The sequence below is a fragment of the Phyllobates terribilis genome, unplaced genomic scaffold (assembly GCF_046119375.1).
Source record: "Phyllobates terribilis strain yellow unplaced genomic scaffold, ASM4611937v1 Scaffold_4__5_contigs__length_816908805, whole genome shotgun sequence".
Taxonomy (NCBI): Eukaryota; Metazoa; Chordata; class Amphibia; order Anura; family Dendrobatidae; genus Phyllobates; species Phyllobates terribilis.
The window spans coordinates 558,749,147-558,775,243 of NW_027362764.1; the positions used below are offsets into that span (position 1 = coordinate 558,749,147).

General features: G+C 43.0%; 1 protein-coding gene across 2 annotated transcripts; it reads right to left on the minus strand.

The window, feature by feature from the left end:
* Positions 1–168: 168 nt before the first annotated feature.
* SEH1L (SEH1 like nucleoporin) lies at positions 169–24,964 on the minus strand. Of its 2 annotated transcripts, XM_073678988.1 has the most exons (9): positions 24,710–24,959; positions 20,460–20,510; positions 13,232–13,378; positions 11,387–11,598; positions 10,268–10,366; positions 5,018–5,158; positions 4,411–4,568; positions 1,930–2,074; positions 169–411 (listed from the first exon to the last, which is right to left on the minus strand). In XM_073678988.1, exons 1-9 carry the CDS (start codon positions 24,818–24,820, stop codon positions 399–401), a joined length of 1,077 nt encoding a protein of 358 aa, XP_073535089.1. In that variant the 5' UTR covers positions 24,821–24,959; the 3' UTR covers positions 169–398. The 2 variants fall into 2 exon arrangements, with proteins under 2 accessions (XP_073535089.1, XP_073535090.1); XM_073678989.1 differs by lacking the exon at positions 20,460–20,510 and having other exon boundaries at positions 24,710–24,964.
* Positions 24,965–26,097: the final 1,133 nt, after the last annotated feature.

Consider the following 26,097-nt stretch of genomic DNA (forward strand, 5'->3'; position numbering starts at 1 on the left):
ATTGGTATTGAGAGGGTTAAATGCCCACAACTGGCTCAGCTTTTGAGCCGGTGCCTTCCCCACATTGTACATGTACAGTGCTTTGTGGGTACTCCTTGCTTGCTGCGCCATCCATGTTGGGCCAATACTGGGAAGGGGTTAAATAAAGAACACAAAGGGTAACAGATCTTTTCCCTTAGTGATTTATTTGTACATATCTTCAACATTTTATTAAAAAGTACAAACTTCCTTTTAGTTAGTAACAAAGAACATTTTAATCATTTCAAAAGACAAAATATCAGACAAACATGTAGTATTAAGTAGGCTTCCCGTGTGTCGTGGAGAGGGAATCTCTGTATCCATTCCTGCGGGCATGCAACAAGCAGCTAGACAGCACAGTTACTCCGGTTAGCTCGGCATCAAATGTGCACTCTGTTAAGGACACAACACAAACAGGGAGGGAGAAAAAGGGCATAACTCAGGTAAAACGGGTTATAGTGAAATATTATCACATCAACAAAGCAAACATTGGATCCAACGGCGTTAGGACACGTTCACACAACAATACTGCACATCAGTATTTGTATGGCAGAATCAGGACTGGTCCAGATAGAAGAAGAGGTGCCACTCTTTCCATTACAGGGTCTCTGTAGGGTCTACTCCCAGTTTAGAATTACAAACAGACGCATAATACTGCCCTTAGGCTGCGTTCACACGGCCATACTAAAACTGGGGTCAGGCATGTGCAGAAGTTGCAGTCGTGACTGTCTGTGTGATCATCCATGTATTGACACGCACTAGCCTGGTCTAGAAAACACACCAGACCAGTGCATGCTGCAACTCTTATTATATTCATTTTCTCTCCACATTGACCATCGTGCCATATGGAAAAAAGTAAGTTAGTAAAGCAGTAGTGTGTACTGGCACACAGGTTATTACTGAATCAATGTCCTGGATGCTGAGCACACTCCTTGTCGATCGAGCAGCTAGATTCATGGATTCAAACTGGTTTTCATGGCTTTTTTTTATTTTAAGGTCAGCTAATTTTTGTATGGCATTTTCTTCAATTTTTCAAAATGGCTTTTTGGTAGTGGCTGTGCTTTATATTGCAGCTGCGTCATGTTCACTTACATAGGTCTGAGCTGCACAACTGCTACAAAGACCTACGGTGCTGTGCATGGTTAACACTAAGGCTAGGGCTGCACGGAAACATTGGCCACGACAGCCATCGAGAGACCCAAGTTCTCTTAGTACCGAGAGTGAATAAAGTCGCATTGCAACACATACACTATGTCAAACCCAACAGAAAATCCAGCAGAGTGTTTTTTTGTGACTTGGGTATAACGGTAGTTTAGGGGTCGCAGTGTAATTCCTTTCTCTTCTAAACTGCAACAATGTAGCAGCGGCACCAAGAGAACGTCGGTCGCACGACGGCTGTCATGGCCTAAGTCGGAGTGTAGGCCTAGCCTAAAAAGGACATGGTCGTTGCATAAAACTCTACACTGTGCCATTCCTCTAGCATTTCCACTACTAATGTGTGAATAAATTGGTCAATGGGTATTTGTATTTGGGAGCACGTCCCTGCCATGTCTGCCATAGTCCACTTAGTGCAGTGTCAGACAATGTACAGAGACACCTTTCATGAAGGGGAATAGCAATGACTAAGTTGGATATTTATTAATGTATATCCAGGAGGCGCAACAGAGGAACATAACAGGGAATACAGGAATTTACTAAACATATAATCTACAAGTAATTGCCCTTTCATGGTTTGTAGATATAACAGCCATGAATTCAATCAGGACTGTTAGGGGGATTCATGTAAGGACCACAGCACTATGATAAGTGGTAAAATTCACACAGTTTATACAGTAAATCACTGCTCTATTTCTATAAGGTTCGGATCCATGCAATTTAGGACTGTTCATGTAATGGTTGAGCACTGCCTACCTGGATGAAGATGACCCATTAACGGAGTTTGGTAAACTTTGATTGCCGGACCCAACAGAGGACACGGAGAATCCTTGGTTGGAATTCACAGGGTTCCCATCTCCCTTTAGGACACCAGTGCATTTCCAATTGTCCATGTAGTTTGCTAAAGAGAACCCCATAGTAAAAATAAGTAAGACCAGGTAATCATTGGCTGGAGACTTATGAACAAAATTTGGGCTATGTTTTACTATAGCTAGGGTTGACATACAGAAGATGATGGGCAGTGATGGTGTGGTTGAAAACTATAATAAAGGGACACAAGATTGTTTTTGTTTTAGTGGCATTTAAGGCCACGCTGGGTCTTTGGAGTGAGAAATGCTCCTCTCACCAACATTACTATATGTCTGTACCACAAGGCTAAAGAAAATCAGTGGATAGAAAAATTTAAACATTCCTGTTAAAAATGGGTCAAGGCAGTTCAAGTGTAGAGAGGCACCAACAAGATTTTTCAATTCAAGGACACAATAGCTGAGTCCCCATTATGGCATAACAGTGCTCTTCCCAAATTGTTGTACTCCCAAGATGCTCCGTTTTGGTCGAACTTAGGGGTCAAGACACTGGGGCAGGTATATATCCAGATGTTCTTGTCTCCTGTGATCAATGTTAACAGCTCTATCAGACCCCAAGAAAAGCTTTCTTTATATATCTGCAATTAAGACCTGCCCTAAATAACCAGTTCCCAGACATTGGAAATTCTCTCCCCTGATTGGGATTCTAAGGAGCCAGGGACCCAAGGGGCTGATCTCCTTTTTATACACACAGTTACTAAGCAGGAGATGCTCCTTATCGCCATTGTAGATTGAGACCAAATGGAGGACAGTAATTCCCTGACTATCAGGCTATGTGCCCACAATGCAGAAATGCTCTGGATTTTTCCTGAGCGTTTCTGCATCTCCCTGGCAGAAAAAACGCATGCGGATTGTACATGTGGATTGTACATGCGGATTGTACATGCATTTTCCTGCCAGGGACATGCGGATGTGAAGCGTTCGTCACATGCATTTCCGCATGCGGGTTGACAAGCGCTTTCCAAGCAATTTTAGCATCACTTGGAAAGTGCTTGTCAATTTGGTCACACTATATAAATCCATGCAACCGGCATGGATTTATATAGTGCGACCGTAAAGAATGTTTAAAAATAAAAAAATAAATACAAACTTACCTTCTGATGGCCCCCGGAGTCTTGCTTCGCTCCTTCCTGGCTTGCCGGCAGCTCGCGAACACCACACTGAAGGACCTGCCGTCACATGACTATGACGTCAGCGCAGGTCCTTCAGTCCAGCGCGATCTGCCGGCAAGGGAGGACAAGCGCAGCGGGGGCCGTCAGAAGGTAAATATAATATTTATTTTTTATTTTATTCTTTTTTTTACAGGTTCTATGGTACCCGGGTCCAGAGGAGAATCTCCTGTCCTCCAGACCCGGGTACCATCCGCACATTGAAACGCTTGGATTCCACATCTACAGATGCAGTGATGCGGAATCCAAGCGATTCAATGCAAGTCAATGGCGGCGAAAACGCAGCGCTTCCGCAAAATAATTGGTAGTGCTGCGTTTTTTTCCGCAATGATAATAAGCAGCGGAAATTTCCGCAGGATGTGCACAGCACATGCAGATTATCATTGGGGAACATTGCAACCCTTTCTGCCGCTGCGGAAACGCTTAAAAATCACATAATGGGCACACAGCCTCAGAGGAGGATTGGAGCGAGGCCTTGACCTCTCCATGATATGTTTCACCAGCAATTAATAACAAGCTAATACAAATGTATATAGTTCATTAATGCCTCCTGACACCTAGCAGGTTATATAAACCGGGTAGATCTACCACTGCAGATTGCCATAGGTGTGGGGAAGAGGCGGCAGATTTTATACACCTCATGTGCCATTGCCCCCTATTGCAGACTTTTGGTAGGAGTTCATAGCTATCCTCATTGAGATCATACAACCCTCTGCCCTAAGGTGTGTTTATTAGGAATCCTTGATGAGGAGACCTGGCCTCGCCACCCTCGCTCTCTTCTCAGGATAACAATGTTTTTAGCTAGTAAGGCTATCGCAATGAGATGGATGAATAGAAGACCCCCGCGGACTTCACACTGGGTCAATATGGTAAATACTTCTACTTCCTATGAGAGGGTGGGATATAAAAATAGACATTGTCCTCAAAAATTGTATAGGGTATGTTAGCCTTGGTTTGATTCACATTAGTCCCAAGGTGATGAGTACTCTCTCATGATGAAAGTATGTGATATTTGGTGCCTCACATGGGTGTCTTATGGTTTTCATAAAGATATTAGACCCATGGTATGTTAAGGGAAGTGTCAACTTTTCCAGACTGTATTATGGAGCAATGAGAAATGCTGTTTGTTCTATGATGTAACCTTGTTATGTTGTATAATCTTCAATGAAAAAATGGGTCAAGAGCCCATAATGACCATTCACCTTTCCACAGACGAACACTACCATCATCGCCAGAAGATGCCAAAACTGTGCCAGTTATGTTCCAGCTTACGCGCCACACTTGTGAGTTGTGATTATCAAACTGCGCCACTGTGTGGATTTCAAACTTTGTGACTCCCCCGGACGAGGTCAACTCCTTCCTGGAAAACAGACAGGAATATGCAGAAATGAAGGCTCTGTCTATCTCCAGAATTGCCCCATTTCCCTTTTCAGACCGGCTTCTATTGACATTTTAGTATTAGGGTACATGGACGTACTAGAACGGCGCCTTCTTCTATATGACAGAGCTGACAGCCATTAACAGCTGCACCAGCGCATCCACATATTACATGGACAGTCAATTATTCAGGCGGCCATGTAATGTGGGATTTGCTGGCCATCTAAATATATTTAAGTGCTGGGTTTTAGAAAAGTCGTACAGAGCATTTACATGTGGATGGGTCACTGGACGGGACCTGCATGCTGATCTGATGTGAAAGAACTGACTATCATTACAGTTGATGGATTCCCTAATATTATACAATGCCGTAACTGGTAACGAAGTACAATTATTAAGGTATTGTTATTGTGTAGAAACAGCAAATCTCACCTTAAAGGTTTCATGGTAAAAATTCTGACATCTTTACTCGCTACAGCCAAGATGTGGTAGGATCTCCCCAAGTTTGGAGCAAAAGCAATGTCATGAACGGGGTCTGTGACAGTCATAAAGGTTTCAGCCTTGACGTATTTCCTGCAAACAATATGATTCTTAGATTAGGCAGGAATAAAGACTCCACAGATCATAATCCAGATGTGATGTAATAATCCAAACACAAATGTGTTTTCTATCATGGGTAGTCTCCATCTTTAGTGAAATATGCATCTTAACAGGATCGCTGCACTAATGTTACATTGATGCTCTCTCCTTAATATAGGGGTGGACCTGCAGTGATCGACAACGGCCATTATACAGATGACGGAGCCATGCTGTTCAGCTCTGCAACCATCTGATCACCGCTGGCACTGACCCTGGTCTACTATATTATTTATTTTACTCAGTTATATAGCGCCATTAATTCCACAGTGCTTTACAGACATTATGGGCACTGTCCCCATTGAGGCTCACAATCTAGATTCCCTATCAGTATGTCTTTGGAGTGTGGGAGGAAACCAGAGAACCCAAAAGGAAACCCATACAAACACGGGGAGAACATACAAACTCCTTACAGATGTTGTCCTTGGTGGGATTTAAATCCAGGACCCCAGCGCTGCAAGGCAACAGTGCTAACCACTGAGCCACCGTGCCTAATAGCCCCATCAGTATTCTGTAGCTGCGGGAAGAAAGCTCTGCAAACTAGTTGGCATCAATGGCTCCTGTGTAAATCACCTGTTTGGGCACAAAGTCGTGTGTGCTCCACGCCACAATGATGTTGCGCCAGGTTGGTTAATCAAGAGAAAAGCAGGGATGCCGGCTGGTAAGGCGATTCGCAGGGGTCCTATCCAACAGCCACAGAGCTCAAGGGTCCTGGAAATTTATTTACTCATGTGTAATTATCAGTACTAAATAGATATTGGCAGAAAGCACAAAACGCACTGATGTCAGTTAGCATAAATTAACTGAGAATCTGAGATCCGCAGTGCTGATCAATTTATCCTGTGGGTAATTTTTACAATGTGTGACTTTTTCTTTTTTTTTTTTTAAAAATGTCATGTAAAGAAATACTATAAGATACAGAATCCGAAAAATTGGCTGCATTTACACAACCACAGGAGACAAAATGAAACAATATATATAGTGGAATAAAATGAAACAAAAAAAACTGAAGCGAGACTGGGATGATTACTAAACTATGCTGTAGAAGAGAGGTAAAATCCTCAAACTAATTAGGTAATTTTTTTTTATTTAAAGGGAATCTGTCACCACTTTGGAGTTATCAGACCTCCACTATGGGCATACAGGGTATAGAAAAGTATATCTATACATACCTGTATCGCCCATAGCAGAGGTTTGATTGCAGAGAAAAGAGCCTTAATGAATTCTAGTTTGTCTGCCTGTGCTCTGCGCTGCAAGGTTCTATTGCGCAGGTGCCGGGGAGTCACTCCCCAACGCCTACGCAATAGAAACCTGTGGCGCAGTGCACAGGTAGACGAGGCCGGGATGAAACAAAGCACACTCTATGTGAGCGGCGCTTTGAGCATGCCCGGAAGTCAGGGAGCACAGTGCACGTCACAGGGTCCTGTGACGTGCAGGGGAGGGAGAATATAATCATTAAGCATATCGGCGGGGATTTGGGGGAATAATAATCAGATAGGCGGGGATTGCTTGGCGTCCCCTGGACGCAAAGCCTGTACAAAATAGAACTTGATTAAAGTGCTTTTCTCTGCAATCAGACCTCTACTATGGGCCATACAGGTAAGTATAGATTTACTTTTCTATACCCTGCATGGCCATAGTAGAGGTCTGATAACTCCAAAGTGGTGATAGATTCCCTTTAAAAAGGAAACAGTTCCAGACTTTTTCGGCCCTATTCACAGGCAGCACAAGTTATACACGGCGAGCTTTGTTACAGTTAGGCCGGCAAAGAAGGGGCGGTCCGCAGGTCAGCCCCCACCAATTTCTCCCCATTTATGTATATAGAAAGTCTTGTCAATCAAGTAAGGTCAGATGGAGCGAAGCCGGAGGGAGGCGATCAGCGGCTCTTCTCTCTGTGCTCCCGTCTAAATGTTATCTCTTAAAGAGAATCTGTCAGCAGGTTTTTGCTACTTCATCTGAGAACAGCATAACGTAGGAAAAAAAAAACCCGATTCCGGTGATCTGTCACTTAGTTTACTGGGTGCAGCAGTTGTGACAGAGGTTTTAGATGTAGCAGCACAGTTCTCTACGTATATAGTCTATTGAGAGTGAGCAGCTTATTAGAGGAGGGGACTTGGCCAGTCTAGCAGGTGTTTGAGCTGTGATAATCTCCTGGTGATAATTCATTGTAAGTAAACAGCCAAAAAGCGACACCCCTGAACTCTGTGTGTCAGCCTCTATCTCCTGCTGTCCTCAGATTACATGACAATGATATGACATGCTGACAGATTCCCTTTACGTCCTGCAGAGTTTCATAGTAAAAAATCATTGTAACACAAACCCTGTTGGTATTTCACACTGTCTGTAACCGACTGGTCCCTTTGAAGGCAAATTTGCATTTGCGGAGACCACTCTGACTAAACCAGATGGTTAATGTCAGGGATTCCAACACACGGGGACGACACCAGGGAGATCACGCGATATCTCGCCGTTGCTGTCACGCTGTCCGTATTTCGTCCGGAGTCGCAAGCACGCGATCCAGACTACTCGCTGCGTAGGTATCGGTAAGCGACCAGTGAGCGTATGGTGTCTCAGCTCTGTGTTCCAAACCATGGAATCCATTTTTACGCCCTCCGTAGAGTCACTGTCAGCTTCACGATAGCCCAATTATTATTTTTCTCTGCCACCACCTGCCGAGTTTGAAATATAATACAGGCCTGGCCGGACACCTGCGTTTTGGTAGTGTATATGGCTTTGGGGAAAGGAACGATTACAGAACAAAAGAAACAGAACTATTAAATTTTATATTTAATCCAAAAGGGAGGCAGTGTTTAGGAAAAATATATACAAGGATGTTACAAAGGAGACCTTAAAAATACATAAGCAGTTACATAAAATAAACAGGATAAAAGAAAAAAAACTTACACTATACGATTGCAGAGACTATTCAATATAGGTGGAGGAGGGGTTCCCCAGTTTGATTATGCTGTTATCGAACACGACCCGTTGCTTATAATCCTTATACCCCCCTGGCAATGAGTGCTCCTGTATTATCCATGAGTTCTTTTATACCTAAGGGGAGATCTGTCCACGCGCCCCTTGTGGCGACATTATGTGGGCTGGTCTCCAGCCTGTACATTTTTATTAAAAAACGCTAACTTCGGCGATAACTCATCGCTCGTTGATCGCAGAAGCGTGCAAACTACGCCATTTTTTCCCTTATGATTTTATCTTCAGTTAGAGACCACACATCGCATAGTAGCAGTCTGCTATTCTGGTGTTTTTGCAACACAGCTCTATGTAGCGTTTTTCAGCGGCAGAAAAAATATCCCTATCATTCCCTCCCTGATTTTACCTCTAAAAATATGCATCACGTTATTGCCGGACGTATGGAACTCACAATATTTCATATTTCGTTTCGGAGTCGGCACGGCTGGAAATCTCTGTTAAACTCTCTTTGAAACAGGCTTTCCTAGTTTCACACAAATTAGTGCAATCCTGCCAGTAATTGCCCCCTGCGTCTTCCAAGGACAAGAGGCTAGCATCTTAACGAAGTTTGGTGACACCTCTTGGCTGGCATTTGTTTGTGTAAGCTCTTAGCCATGGCTGTGTTAATTGGGCCTTTGTGCTGGGCAAAAGGGGAAGAATGGTCAATATCTGGGTCAGGGAAATATGGAAGAACACTTTCAATATTCCTCAATACTTCCCTGACAGTTAATACCACTCCACACAGCTCGAGATCAGTCACTAAGGGGCATTTGGAAGTCTTACATCTCTGTGCAGGCGTCTGAGAAGAAAGCTTTCCTTCAAGTTTTAAAGGAAAAATATGGTAAAACATCATATTTTCAGACCACAGAGACTAAAGTTCACTGTAAACCTTGGAAAGCTTTTGGCTGCTACATCTCCCAACCCCATACATGCATGACCGGACATGCATATGTGCTGTATGGGGAGAGGAGAGTATGCTGAAATCCAACATGCCTGACCCTTCTTTCCCCTAGAATTTGCCATTTTGGGAAAAGTCTGGACACTCCCAGAGACAACAGATAGTCAATTGGTCCTACCAAAACTGCCTGACATTTATCCTTAAGGTTAAAAAGTTTCCACGATCAGTTTTGACACTCTGTATATTCGCTGCACAATAAACGGAATGTCTTACAGTTCTTTATAGAAATCTCCTGCCCACTGTGATTTTTTTACCCTGTGTAAACTGACCTGCGGTGCGTGTTTGAATACCTCAACATGCCAATTTCTCTTGTGGGTACGCCGAGTTTTCTCTGCAGATTTTCCCCAGAATTGCATTAGATGTGGAAAATCCGTAGGTAAAAAACACATATATGTTTTTAGTGTGTTCCTGCTGCGGAAACGCACTATAAACTCATGTAATCCGCACATGACTGTATCAAAGTTTTGTCAAAGCAAAATACAAAAAAAACAAACAAAAGAAACTTTATTTAAAACATGACATACCAAAAAGAGAAAAAAAACTGCAGCATCAAAAAATGCAAGCAACCCAATTTATCTAATAGATGCAAAAACTCACCAAATACTCATCGTGAGAACATAGCCTATAAAGTGTTTTCCAGGCTTGCGGTGGTGCTATAGAGTACAAGTCCTCTTTTATTCTGAAGAGGCAATTTGCATATTAAATTTCCCAGATGAGCATTGCATGGCGAATAAGCCTCCTTACCTTGACATGCCAGAGCTGGTGTGTCACTCTCCATAAAGAGAAACGCTACCCCTTAGACCCCACGCTTGCGGTGAAATTCTGAAGACCTTATGTGGCTGCAGATTGGGCACACTGTCAGGATTCCCTTCAATTGTCAGACTGAGCAGCCGGCCATGTGACGACTAGACTCCTATCCGCTTCTCTCAATAGAACATGGAAAGAAGTGGATAAGAATCCAGTCATCAAGTGATTGACTGCTCGATCTGGCGATTGAGGGGAATACTGAGAGCGTGCATAATGTACACATTCAGGATCTGTCGGTCGCACACAGCAGAAATTTAGCCCCTTTAAGTCTGCTCTAATACGTTGCTCTGATGTGTTACACTCATGAGACTCACCTTGTGTTCTCGTTGTATTCATAGATCTGCACTTTTCCCATTATATTAGGGCTACTGTCGTCGCTTCCCACAGCTATAGTAGGAGAATGAGCTCGTGAACTAAATAAACAGAAAATAGGTTGTTAGTACATTTAATTTAGGACTAGCGATGTAATATAATGAAGGCTGCATTACACTGGCCGAACACAGCCCTGACCACGGACGGACAGGCCGGCTGCACAGAACAAACTTTCTGCGTGCACATTGCCTGGACAAAATGCTGCCGAGAACGATAATATTTAAGCAAGCAACACGCTCATTCATCTTCTGATAGGCCGATAAAGGGAAAATCGTTCCCCGATTATCAGCCACTGCACCTTAAATAACACGTCAGTCGTCACTGCAGAGCTGATCTTTGCTTCACAATTCAATTCTTAAAAGTGCACAATTCGGAAATACTAATTGTATAATAATAAATGAGTCAATAGAAAATAAAAAACACTTCCTTAAAAAAATGAAGTGCTCAAAATATCGTTATGTCGCATAATAATATAGGGAATCTGGGTGTTTATTTCCCCGAGTCATATGATGGAGTGGAGCCTGGGTAATAAGAGCGAGGGGCTTAGAAGCCATATGACTATGATTTACTACTAAATCCCAGAAGAGGAAACCCCTGATAGATCGCTCCTGCCCAATTACTCACCAGTTCTGATCACTGACTGTACTGAATGGCATATAAAACATATCTACATTTATTTAAGTGCTCAACTGCAAGTACCTGAATTGCAGAGGCATTTTGCCTAATAGAGTGAGAGTTATGGGATTATTTTATGTTCCCTTCTATGAGGCTGCCATCATTTTTAGGACTGATTCAGCAGACACAAAGATGGAGAATTCGGCACTGGCACTACTGATCGGCCTACACATCGGTATGGGCACTGGGATGAAGTGTGACCCAGGAGATCTATGGACTCCGTGCATTTTGTATGGTATGAATTTTGGAGGTGTGAGTGGGGTCCATAAAAATCTCTCAAATATTAGCTGCAGTATATGTCATTATACTTCTGCCGAGGCTACTGGACAGTAACTAGCCACTATTGCTCTCAGTTAGCCGGGACTGGAGCAAAGATACCAACTTACCTTGAGGGATTCCAGGAAATACAACTGCAGCTCAATTTACAAGATATTTCATGCTGCAGAGACCACTGACTGAGATTCATCACATCAGGAGCTTCGTATATTCTCACCACACCATCTGCAGAGCAGGTCGCCAACATCAAGCCGATATGCTTGGGAGCAAACTTGACATCGGTTACTGACGTCCTGCTATCCACAAGTGTAGTTCTCTTCACCTAAACATACACAATTGAAAGGAAAAGACGAATAGAACTACTTTAGAAAAGGTCAAGAGAATGTATGAAATAAAAAAAAGTTCCTATTTTATTCACATAAAAGCCCCCCCCCCCCGTTTATTTTTTACATTTGCGTAAATGCATGCATTTGGGGCTAAAAATTATTTTTGCAGTAAGGTTTCACTAAAGATTTGGTACTGTTTGCCTTCTATAGCCTCTGTGTTGCACTCTATTGCTAGCTGCAGAATGAGTTAACTGAGCTTCCATTAGTGAGCTCCGTACAGCAGAATAGTTTGTATATTTTTCATCAGTTTTTTTCCTGAGCTCCTCTCATCTGATTTATGACAACATCTAAGCTGAATGTCCAGGGAAACAAGGAGCTTGTAAAAAGCAAAACTGTGCAACATTTCTAATGAAATCTATTTGCAAAACTGATTTTTAGCCCAAAATAAATGCATTTAAACAAAACCTTTAACTAGTTTGAGCATGTTAAACTGGCCGTATAATGTAAACTGTAGCTATCATTTTTTTTTTATTTCTCTTCTCTGTTGGAGATGTTTGTTTTTTTTAAATCAAATCATTTTTATTGAAAAACTCCAAATACAGATTTTCCATCTTTCAAATAACATGAATGACATAATTCCATAGTATAAAACATAGACAAGTATCACAACTTCAATTCCCTAACCCACCCTAAACCCAAATCCCAAAGTTCCAGAGAGATATTAGCTTTTAATGTATCATTCAAAACACTTACAGATCTCATCTCACTGTGCTGTAAACTCTAACCCTCCCCCCACACTGACTGCTTCAGATGGGGTCTGGAAGTGTTAGTAAAGACACATAACTTCGCTCTACTGCATCTTTACACAATGGCTGCAGAGATCTGTGAGAAGGGCATGTTCTTTTCTTCACCTGTGCTGCTGCCTGCTTATGATTGGTGAATCTCATGCAGGGGAAGAAGTACACGCCCATAAAGACAAATCTCTGGTAACGCCCAGCTGAACAGAGACATAAATTATAACCAAAATATTACAATGGAGAGGACAAATGAAATCATAAAAACTATGTTTTATTCACCCCTGCAGGCACTATTCCGGGATGTGGCCAGTTTTACATACTGAAACTGGGGGGGGGGGGGGTCCTTTTTAAAAGGGAATCTGTCACCAGGTTTTTGCTAACCCATCTGAGAGCAGCATGAAAAAAAATGACTTAACAAAAACCCCTGATTTAAACAATAGGTCATTTTCCTTTATTTTCACAGCAATAAGTCTATTCATAAGGAGATATTGGGGGAGCTCTACGCAAAGTAAAACTGTGTTCAACAATTGGGTCTAAAATCTGACTAAAATCGAAACTGGATCATAAGTTTGAAAAGGATGAAACAAATAATTAGAATACTAGTGAAGTCTATGTCACGCGGTCCCAGATGACCAAATCCAGTGCAGGAGTGTCCCCGTCTAATAGCCTTATTAACCCTCCTGAGGACATCTACTCTACTGGTAATTACACCAACAGCTCTGTATGGGGCCGCTGAAACCCTACCCGGCACATGGAATTATACACACCACTATGACATCTTATTTTTTGTCAAGATTCATGTGCATGCAATGACAGCACGAGATACTCTTACCCAATGACTTTGTCCTCTAGGTTTGTCGTTTGATTCGCCTACAATTTCTTCCCACACCGCAGCCGTTCTGTCGAATGAGCATGACGCCAGCACCTGACCAAACTCGGGATGAGCCCACGTTACCCGCCATACCGACCCGCTGTGTGTCTGAACACAGGAATGAAGATTAGTACACGGCCACATTAAACTTAAAAGGGGTTGTCCGAGCAAAATAAAACTGCACAAGGGATTGTATATGTAAAACCAATCACTGGTGACAGAGGCAAGGAGGCTGGTGAAATGGTGACGTCACTATGTCCTGTCTCTGTGCAGAACACAGTGGCCTGAGACCTGGTGGATGCCAGTAAATCTGGCGGCGTTTGTTCATTTTTATATAACCGGTCGCCTAAGCAAAATTTTAGATTCCCCTTTAAACACAAATTTATTAATGGCTCTCCAATGTGAAATGGAGGAAAAAAAGGTTTCTGAAAATGGGAAGTGAACTATATTTATCATACAATTTATCGCAACATCCCTTAAGACTGACCAACTATCAGGGGATCTCGACATTTCCAGCTGCATCTACCAACAATGTGATATGTCAGGGTTGGACAGGAAGGATCTTATTTCAAAGGGAAGCAAAGCATTAGAATAAATGGCTCCAGATATGGCTGGTAACTGGTGGTCTACATCACAGAGAGACAGAGCTGTGGAGTCGAAGCTGTGGAGTCAGAGTCGGTATAAAATGGACTGACTCCGACTCCTAAAATATATAATAAATTGAGTTCAGTAGTTCAATGCAGGATGTGCTGTAAATGTTTTCATAGGAATTTGGGAAAGTTATGAAATGTCCTATAAATGTCTGTTCTGTTATTTTAGTTGAGATGAATCTGTGCTGCACTTTATGTACACGCTCAGTAGTAGGGCTGTGGAGTCGAAGTCAGGGAAATTGAGGAGTCTGTGTCGGTGGTTTGGCTTATCGACTCCACAGCCCTGCCCAGAGAGACAACATTCACCCCCGGGCACAGACACTGAGCTAGATGATCTCATGAAATAATAGGGTCTGTGCACACGACGTCTTTTAACACTAGAACTACTGATGGGGTCATTTTGACTCCTTTCGTTTTTTATTTCTCTTCTGTGACTACATTTTTCAGAATTCCGGCTTGAAACTCGGTGACTTTTCCTCAAATATGATGTGAAAAAAGATTTTGTGAGAATAAATAATTTTGGTGAAAAATTTGCGCGTTTTTTTCAAAATTTACCAAGAACTACTGAAGGGAGTCATTTTGACTCCCTACTATATTTTGAGGTCCTTTTGTCACTAAATGTTGCTATAAAGTTTTGTGCATAATTTTTTCACTCTGTCTTATTTACCCTGATGTTCATATAGATGTAGTTCAATTTACATGTCAACTTTTCACATTTTCCTTGTGTTTTACCTGCTTGTATTACTGTGTAATGCTGAACAAAATAGCTTGTTTACTCTAGGCTCTTATCTTATGCTAATGAAGGGTGGTGTTTTTCTAAGGTCCTAGCAGGAGACAGTATTCTGGATAGTAACTTTACTTTCAGTTCAGCTGAAGAGACAAAGAGAAAAGACGCAGACATACGAGCTCTGAAGACTCATACAGGTATGAATTGTTATGAAATAGTTTAGCTGTCTGTCAACTGATTCAGCCCACCTACTTTTGAAGGTGGCAGAACAGTTATTTCTTTTAGTTTTCATTTCATTTCTATTTTTCAGCAGGGAACTATATAGAGTTATGGAATTTGTGAGGAATATGGAGAGAAGACGTTTGATAAAGCCTCAGGATATTCTGGCTACTTTGCAATCCATACCGGAGGATGAATCGGAATCCGAATTGCAGGAACATGTATTTGATTCTGACAGTGATGAAGATTTCATTCCTCAGAACATATCAAGTGAATCTGAAGACTCAGAAGGAACAAATCCAGAAGGTAAGTAGTTATGTGTATTTATTTGTTCTTCCACACACTGAGTTAGGGCCTGTGCACACTAGCAGAATTCTGGCTGAATAGCCATCTGGATATTCTTGCCGCAATACAGGCCGTACCTGCCCGCTCATGCCTGAAGCTCCGCTCCGAACCCCGGGCTGGAGCCGCTGTCAGGGACAGAGCAGCGCTTGCTTACGCGCGAGCACGGCTCAGTCCCAGACAGCGGCTCCAGCCCGGGGTTCGGAGCGGAGCTTCAGGTATGAAACTCCGCTCTGTACCTGAGCGGGCAGGTACGGGCCGGATTGTGGTGAGAATATCCGGTCAGATATTCCGCCGCTAATCCAGCCAGTGTGCACGGACCCTTACAAAACAAAAATTCTAAATATTCATCAACTTTTTTACAGATATTCCAAGCACATCAACTGGGGATCGGGCTCATGCAGTTATGTTGCCTCGTGACCATCCTCCTGGTCGTGGACAGAAAAAATCAGCAAAACGTCCCAGAAATGAAAGAACAACAGATAACGATGGCGGCGAAGGTAATGCAACAACAAACACCAGAGAAGGCGAATCTGAAGGAATACTAGTTTCAGCGGATGGTATTCAATGGAAACCTGTTGAAATTGGAGAACACTTGCCTGGTAGGCGTGACAGCCAAAATATTCTTCGAGAAGCACCTGGCCCTACAGGATACGCCAGAAGAAATATCATTATCGATAGTCCTTTGAGCGCATGGCGTTTATTTTTTGATTCATATATATTGACACATATAAAGAACTGTATGCTTGCAGAAGCATGCAGGAACAATAATTTACAGTTTACTCTATCTGATGAGGAGCTAGATGCATTCATTGCGATATTCTATGCTCGTGGAATATCTGGCACGAACCGTCACTCGATTAGCAGTATTTGGTGTAATGACTGGGGAATACCGTTTTGCAAAGCGACAATGTCTAGGGACCGCTTTGTTGAAATTATGAGGTTTCTCAGATTTGATGAGAAATCTACTCGATCGGAGAGACTGCAAACGGACAAGTTTGCTCTATTTTCTACTGTGTGGGACAGGTTTATTGAAAATTGTATTGCGTGTTACAAACCTGGCCCATACATAATGGTGGATGAGCAACTTTTCCCAAGCAAAACTAGGTGTCCATTCACGCAGTACATGCCTTCCAAACCAGATAAATATGGCCACAAATATTGGCTAGCTGTTGATAAGAGGAGCAAATATCTGGCAAATGGCTTCCCTTATCTAGGCAAAGATGACACACGCCGTGCTGAGGACCGTTTAGCTGACCATGTGGTAATGAAGTTATTGGACCCGTTTTTGAAAAAAGGTCGCAATGTTACAACCGATAATTATTTTACTTCAGTAAAATTAGCTAAACAGCTAAAAAGCAAAGGAACAACCATCGTGGGAACACTGAACAAGATAAGGCGAGAAGTGCCTAAAGAAATAAAATCCATGAAAGAGGAATTGTACAACACTAAAGTGTTTAGAAATGAAGACAATTTTACACTTACAGTATATCAAGGAAAGCCCAACAAAAATGTTGTCATTTTGAGTTCCGTCCATCCAGATGATGTTGTTGCATCTGATTCCGCTAAAAAAACTCCAGAAACGGTAAAGTTTTACAATGAAACAAAATATGGAGTAGATGTAGTGGATCAGATGGCACGAAAATATACCACACGAACATGCACAAGGAGATGGCCTGTTCATGCATTTGAAAATGCCTTAGACTTTGCGGGTATAAATGCATGGATAATATTCAAGGAGATTACCCACCAAAAAATGTCACGCAAGGCATTTTTGCAAACGCTTGTGAGAGAGTTGAGTGGTCCTTATGTCACAGATAGGGAAAAGGGTTCCACGTCCCAAGTTTCTACATGCTCAGAAGTGATGGTTCAAACAAAATTTTGCCAGATCAAAGAAAAGTGCAAGAAAAATAGATCTGTCGGAAATTGTAAGACTTGTGGTAAGTCTTTGTGTGGGCAATGTACTGCCATAAATCAAAGGCAATGCCTAAAATGCGAAACACCAAATGTTTAGAAGGTGAATTCTGCGCCATATTTTCATTTTTATGCTCCTCCACCTACATTTTCTCTGCTTTTTGTTCTTCAGTTGTTGTTTATATGTGTGCACTTGAATAAAAAAAAATGTTTGAAAAACGTCTATTATAATTATTGTTATTTTCTGTAGAAAAATAAGAAAAGCAGAAAAAAAACAATCAAAAGCATTACTGTTGGATCTCACAATAATAATACATTACAAAAAATATAATTATTAATAAATAACCACAAATGAAACTCTAAAAATAAACGAAAACAAGCAAGGAGTCAAAATGACTCCTTTCAGTAGTTCTAGGCGGGGTCACGAGTCCAGTAGTCCTAGTGTTAAACTCAGGCGAACTCGCCAAGTTTTTTAAGCAGAAGATGCGTCAAGAAACTGACGGGGTTTTTTTCTGAAGCTTTTGTGCCATTTTTTTTCTCATTTCCTGAGCATTTTTCCGACGAGTTTTTCCATTGTTTTTGTGTCTTTTTACTCTCGTATTTCGGCTGTTTTTTTTTTTCTTACTTCATTATATAATGAGGAAACTGCTAACGGATTAAGAAAAAACTATGAGGAAGAACGCCCCAAAAGATGTCGGGGAATCTTTTGAGCTTTCGAATTGACTTGTATTGTATGACATCTAAAGAGCACAACACATCAGAAGATCGGTCAGGTCACGGTTTAATTTTTATTTCATAAATCAATAGTCCGCGTGAAAATAAGCAACTTTATAATATATCTTATCAGAGAAATCTGATTCTGCCAGAATTGATCCGTCATTATCAAAATTCTCAATTCTGAGGTAAAATCTGTATTCAGTGTGGACAGACATTCCCATTACTGAGATAGGATTGTATCAGTAGCAGCTGCCATCTCCTATCTCAGTAATGGGAGAGTCTGTCCACACTGAATACAGATTTTACCTCAGAATTGAGAGTTTTGATAATGACTGATCAGTTCTGGCAGAGGAAGAGGCAAATTTCACTGATAAGACATATTATAAAGTTGCTTATTTCATGTGGACTATTGATTTATGAAATAAATATTAAAACTACTTTAACGATTTAAAAGTTTTCTATAGGTTCTTCCACGATGGAATCTGCCTGAAAAGATGTCCTGGGCACAAACCCTTACAACAATTTAAGGCAGTTTGTCTGACGTTTTCATGGTTCATATGAGAAAACAAAAAAAGGCCGACACATTAGTAAATTATTATTTGGTGCACAAATATACTGTGGCCGGTGTACAATGAGTAGCCATTAATCAACACCGCAATTAATAAATACATGAGCTCCACTATTGCTATACATGTAATAAAATGTGAGGTACTTTGTTAACATTTTTTATGAAAAAGCCATCCAACCACAACAAGGTGACCACATTACTATACAGACTCACCTCTCCATTTGCCCACACAGGGCTATGGGGAAGAGCTAGGAAGCAAGCTTAGCTTGTAATAAAATGTTTTTTTTTTGAGAGGTTGGTGGATAATGGAGAACAACCCAAGAGGGAGTGACACTCCCAAAACCAATTTAAAAATAAAAACGTCTAGGGAACATGAAGACACAAGTCACTGGAGTTAGGTTGTGTGCCCACGATGCGTTATTTTCCGCAGCGGCAAAAACGCTGCAGAAACGCTTAAAAAAAGCTTGGTAGAAGGCCTGCCATGTTCCCCAATGATAATCCGCATGTGCTTTGCACATGCTGCGGAAATTTCCGCTGCGGATTATCATTGCGGAAAAAAACGCAGCACTACCAATTATTTTGCAGAAGCGCTGCGTTTTCGCCACCATTGACTTGCATTGGAACGCATGGAAACAGCATCACTGGATCTGTACATGCGCATTCCATGCGTTCCAATCTGCGGATGGTACCCGGGTGTGGAGGACAGGAGACTCTCCTCCGAACCCGGGTACCATAGAACCTGTAAAAAAAGAATAAAATAAATATATTTACCTTCTGGCGGCAGCTCACGGTGGACTGAAGGACCTGCGCTGACGGGTGACGGGTCACGTGACCGCTGACGTCGGCAGGTCCTTCAGTGTAACACTAGCTCCCGGCAAGCCGAAAAGCATCGAATAAAGACTCCGGGGGCCATCAGAAGGTAAGTAAAGATTTATTTTTTAACATTCTTTTGGTCACACTATATATATCCATGCCGGTTGCATGGATTTATATAGTGTGACCAAGTTGTCAAGCACTTTCCAAGTGATGCTAAAATCACTTGGAAAGCGCTTGATAACCCGCATGCGGAAATCCATGTGAAGAACGCTTCACATCCGCATGTCCCTGGTTGGAAAAACGCATGTACAATCCACATGCGTTTTTTTCTGCCAGGGAGATGCAGAAACGCTCAGGAAAAATCCAGAGCATTTCTGCATCGTGGGCACATAGTCTAAGTGTCCATCCATGAGGTTACTTTGGTGTGATTAGATGGCTTTAACCCTTTTTGATAAAAAAAAAAAAAAAAAAAGGTAAAGGGAACCAGTCACATCTCAAAACACTATGAACATGCAGATGTGGGGTTAATCTGCAGTTTAATGGTGCTCCAAAGCTGCCCGGACACCGCACTGAAAGTACAGCTACAGGGAGGAAAAGAACTTTATTCCTCTTGACAGACTCAGGCTTTCAGTCATAGAGGCGTGGATTCAATCACTACTCAGTGAATAGTAATTGGTGGCACGCCCCGGCACTGACTGACAGCCCAGCAGCTCATCAGTACAGAGCAGGCTGTCAGTCCGTGCTGGGGGAGCGACTACAGCTGCCGCTCACTATGCACTGAGTGGTGACTGAAGCCGCTCCTCTATAACTGAAGGCCCGAGGCTGCCGGGAGGAATAAAGTTCATTTCCTCCCGGCTGCGGGGCGCTCAGGGCAGCAGAGCCAGAGCTTTAGAACACTATTACCTTACCGATTAACCCCATATCTGCAGGTTAATACTGTTTTGGGACATGACAGGCTCCCTTTAAGTACCTCGTGGTTTTTTTACCTGTATAGCAACAGCGGAGTTTGTGTATTCAGCAGTGGCAGTGTGCTGACACACAGTGTATGTATATAACTTCTTATGATTCATGACCAGTTTACATCACAGATACCATATAAAAAGTGATTATTATAGTCTCTCTTTTACCGAGAGGAGGCCGTGTAATACCAGCCCTGCCAATAATTACACATGGCCAAACTGTGCCTCGTACACAGCTATAGAGATGACATACACATAAAAGTAGAACGAATCCTACCTTCCAACTCGCAGTACAATGCCAGTCACCATTTTCACTTTTGTCCCACACCTGCCATAGAAGTGATGAGAAGGTTATTCCAAAGCCGCTGATCTCTGAAGGTTCCTAGAACATTTCCACCTAAAATGTAGTGTATGGAGCCTCATAGCCCATCATGGTGGTGGGCTTCAGCTACAGCTGGTAAGGGGCATTACAATCTAAGACATGTATCACTCGCCCACTACATGGGTGGTAAGTGGGGCTGACCGCTACGACCTACGTAGATTGTTGCACCCTTTGCAGTTTCCTTGCACAAATAAGAAACCAGTGGACACTTCTCTCTGAGCAGGACTCCATATAAAACTGTTTGTAAGGCCGCGCTCACATGAGCGGATCTCACAGTCCACGTAAGAACTGCAATGACCAAGCTGACAGCGGACCAGAGCTTACAATCTCACACAGTGAGCGCTGCAGTCACTAAGGGCATTGTGGTCCGTGTACAGACTGTGAAGTACGCTCATGTGAACCCGGCCGAAGACAGATGTACAAAATAATCTGTTGGTTTGTCTTCCAGTTAGTGCTGTGTGAATCTACTGGCATGTTCGGTTATATTGTTTTGGTTATGACCACTCATATAGTGACAGTTGCTAGTGGTCATAACCATGGGTACAGTACCTAAGATAATGCAGTGCCCTGCACATGGGGTAAGCGACATAGCGAATCAGAAGAACTATACTACATTTCTAATTGGAGGTATTTGCTATTATTATTACACCTACTACATTGGGATAGGAGAACGGAATACCCCTTTAAGTCCAAGTGGGTGTTATTAGATTTTTTTTTTCACACGCCTACAGTGAAAACTAACAAATTCAGATCCCAACGCAAGTTAGCTGTGTAAAGCACTGTGAAAGGGTACATCTGAGTGTCCACCTCCTGTGGGCGTACACTCTCGAAAAAGTGCACGGCAGAGCGCATGTTGGCTCTGCCATCACCATTGCAATCTATGGCCCCCATCACAGCATACGTCCGGACCCCATTTTGCGGGGAATTTTAGAACGCATGCCCCTGACAGCGACACACAGGGCCGGCGTCAGCACCCGGGCAAGTGCCGGGACCCAGGCTCTGCTCCCCCAGGATCTCTGCAGGACCACCGGCGCTGCTGCTTGTTTGCCGGCACTTCCTCAAACATGGCCGCGTGCAGTGCGCGGTGTCTGGTAGTAATGATGACACAGCAGGGGCGACACTGTGCCTTTAATTTTGCTTGTGTGTCGCCCCTACCGCGTCATTACTACCAGACACAGCCGCACAGCGCACTGCACGCGACCATGTCTGGGGAAGTGCCGGCAATCAAGCAGCAGCACCGGCGGTCCTGCAGAGATCCTGAGGGAGCGGCGCCCAGGCCCCGACGGCGAACGGGTCCCCCTGATGGTCCAGGGCCATGTCTCTGACGGCCAAAGACACGCCGGTGGCCCTGCACAGCTGGATGGGACAAAGGCCGGGGGCAGGTAAATGCGGCTTGTTGCCAGCTTCCCCAATCCCCATATTAAATATATTTCTAATGCACCTGTGTGTGCATGTATGACGGTGTATATATATTTGCCTGTTTTATATGTGTTTCTAAGAATTTATGTTCAAATATATATACAGACCAAAAGTTTGGACACACCTTCTCATTTAAAGATTTTTTCTGTATTTTCATGACTATGAAAATTGTACATTCACACTGAAGGCATCAAAACTATGAATTAACACATGTGGAATTATATACTTAACAAAAAAGTGTGAAACAACTGAAAATATGTCTTATATTCTAGGTTCTTCAAAGTAGCCACCTTTTGCTTTGATGACTGCTTTGCACACTCTTGGCATTTTCTTGATGAGCTTCAAGAGGTAGTCACTGGAAATGGTTTTCACTTCACAGGATTGCCCTGTCCGGTTTAATAAGTGGGATTTCTTGCCTTATAAATGGGGTTGGGACCATCAGTTGTGTTGTGCAGAAGTCTGGTGGATACACAGCTGATAGTCCTACTGAATAGACTGTTAGAATTTGTATTATGGCAAGAAAAAAAGCAGCTAAGTATAGAAAAACGAGTGGCCATCATTACTTTAAGAAATAAAGATCAGTCAGTCCGAAAAGTTGGGCAAACTTTGAAAGTGTCCCCAAGTGCAGTTGCAAAAACCATCAAGCGCTACAAAGAAACTGGCTCACATGAGGAAAGCCCCAAGAAAGGAAGACCAAGAGTCACCTCTGCTTCTGAGGATAAGTTTATCCGAGTCACCAGCCTCAGAAATCGCAGGTTAACAGCAGCTCAGATTAGAGACCAGGTCAATGCCACACAGAGTTCTAGCAGCAGACACATCTCTACAACAACTGTTAAGAGGAGACTTTGTGCAGCAGGCCTTCATGGTAAAATAGCTGCTAGGAAACCACTGCTAAGGACAGGCAACAAGCAGAATAGACTTGTTTGGGCTAATGAACATAAGGAATGGACATTAGACCAGTGGAAATCTGTGCTTTGGTCTGATGAGTCCAAATTTGAGATCTTTTGTTCCAACCACCGTGTCTTTGTACGACGCAGAAAAGGTGAACGGATGGACTCTGCATGCCTGGTTCCCACCGTGAAGCATGGAGGAGGTGTGAGGGTGTGGGGGTGCTTTGCTGGTGACACTGTTGAAGATTTATTCAAAATTGAAGGCATACTGAACCAGCATGGCTACCACATCATCTTGCAGTGGCATGCTATTCCATCTGGTTTGCGTTTAATTGGACCATCATTTATTTTTCAACAGGACAATGACCCCAAACACACCTCCAGGCTGTGTAAGGGCTATTTGACCAAGAAGGAGAGTGATAGGTTGCTACGCCAGATGACCTGGCCTCCACAGTCACCAGACCTGAACCCAATCGAGATGGTTTGGGGCGAGCTGGACCGCAGAGTGAAGGCAAAAGGTCAACAAGTGCTAAGCATCTCTGGGCACTCCTTCAAGATTGTTGGAAGACCATTTCCGGTGACTACCTCTTGAAGCTCATCAAGAGAATGCCAAGAGTGTGCAAAGCAGTCATCAAAGCAAAAGGTGGTTACTTTGAAGAACCTAGAATATAAGACATATTTTCAGTTGTTTCACACTTTTTTGTTAAGTATATAATTCCACATGTGTTAATTCATAGTTTTGATGCCTTCAGTGTGAATGTACAATTTTCATAATCATGAAAATACAGAAAAATCTTTAAATGAGAAGGTGTGTCCAAACTTTTGGTCTGTACTGTATATATATTATATATATATACACTGTATATATGTGTGCGTGTCTGCATATGTGTAGGATGAGGGGACAGGTTGGGTCCTGTGTTGTACATATATATATATTTCTCCGCCGTATCTGTGCATAATGAATCGAGGTGAGCGTTAAAGGGGCCTACTGAGACTCTTTCGCCCAGGGTCCACGAAAACCTGGAGCCGGCCCTGGGGACACAGAACGCAATATGAAAGCACCCAAGTCTGATCTAAACTTTATCCTAAGTTCCCATGATGTGAAAACAGTGGGCTTTTCCATTGCGTATTTGCTTGTAGAAAATCCGCTGTGCTTCACACTGTCAGCATAGTGCATGACATTATAAGAAAGGTTATGCACAAGCTACAAAAAAAGAATACACAGTGTAAAGCTGACAGGATCGGGGGCTGAGATCCCCACATGTCAATCTATGCTGGGGATGGAGGTGCCAACTTCACCCTTTGCTTCCCTGCATTTTTTGTCACAACGATATCCACAGCGGTAAATACCACTGTGGGGCATCACCGCGAGACCTCCGCTCCTGGGGTCCTCACCCCATCTCTGTGCTTCAGGACATGCATCTGAAAGCTGCAGCCAATATAGCAGTAGTATAATAGGAGGGGCAAGTGGATTGGTAAATTGTGAGGATTTCAATCAGGGCTGGCGAACACTAACTGCACATAAGATTTTATACAGTTTATACAATAATAACACGCCAGGATGGCCATGGTACCAGCTCAACACATTGTTCTGTAATTATCACCGTGGTCACAGGCAGAAATGCCTGCTGTCAATCATATAGCTGCGGGTGCACAAGAATAACGTGAGGGGCAGCTAGACATGCACTCATCACCATGCAGACCCCCATCTGACATGTGCAGAGCCCCCCCGATCTGACATGTGCAGAGCCCCCCATCTGACATGTGCTGAGGGCGAGCCTCTGCACTACGGGTGCACATGGCCAGGACGTGCCTGCTGCCGACCCCATCACTCACTTTCACGCTCTGATCACTGGAACAAGTAGCCATTCTCCGGCCATGAAAATCGAAGGAAACATCATGGATGAGATCTCTGTGATCTGCCGAGATACTCCGCGCCACGAACATGCCGACCACTACAGATCACTGCCGAGTGCTGCTGACGTCACGAGAAGCCCGAGCTCACGTTCTACAGAATTCAGCCAACTAGAAACTGCGCATGCGCTAAACTTAGCCGCCAGCTACAAGAACAATCACGTGATGTCAAGTAGTCATGTCACATTTCCGTGAACAAAACTGAAAGAGCGCACATGCGCACTGTTAGTATGTAAACATACCGCTGCTTATCCAAATAGTATTGCCATTGTAGTGTTCATGTTGCAGCCGGTACCGCGAGACTTATTAAGGTGGGAGCCGGGCTCAGCCTGCAGCGGCGCTTAGGTTACCAGGCAGTGTCAGGTTTTGCAGTTTCCTCTCACACCACTAGATGGCAGTGTATGACCCTTTCTGCAGCGTTGTAGCAGAGCTTTCCTGGTCATTACATGCTGCTCTCAGCACAGTGTGGTTGTCTGCCATGTGGGGCCTGTATATGGCTCTGTAATAACCAGCCCATTATATGTGAACACTATAGGTCTCAATTCATCATCTGTGACTTTTTTATTTGTTTTTTTGTCTTTTTTCATTGACTTTTTTTTTACCAAAAATTCTTCACAGTGGTGCGGTATATATCCAATAAAAATGCTCTTTACTTCAGCCTGTTTTGTGATTTTTAGCACAAAAGGAACATGCTAAATATTTTGCAAAAATATCACAAAATTCATGCAAAAAAACCAAACTGGCACAGATACAATCACAGCGGGAAGCGCAGAACATTTGTATAAATATGGAGCACGTTTTCCAAAGTCACAATTAATGAATCAGCTAAGAACACCTAGAAATCCCAAACCGCGCACACAATGGTGACTGAAACACAGGGGAACACATATAATATAGACACAAAATAAAAAAAGAATAAGGCGCAAATTAAAAACTTGCAGTATATAGTGACATCTACAATCACATCTTCATAGGAATACGAAGTCAGTGATGACGAGGGCCGTCTGAAGGTCCCTGGCTACCATTGCAACCCATCTGCTCCAAGCGATCATGTCAGATGCGGGCTAATGGGTGCCTGAATAGGTATGCCACTGTCAGAGATTGATAGCAGCATTTACGTGGTAAAACAGCAGTGGTCACCACTGTAGGAGGCAGATGCTGGCTATATAATAGTCAGCACGTACCCTGTGTAGTGCCGGCTCAGCTCCTGAGCCCGCTTCATACACATGCACCCATCATGAAACATATACAACCCCTGGCAAAAATTATGGAATCACTGGGCTCGGAGGATGTTCATTCAGTTGTTTAAT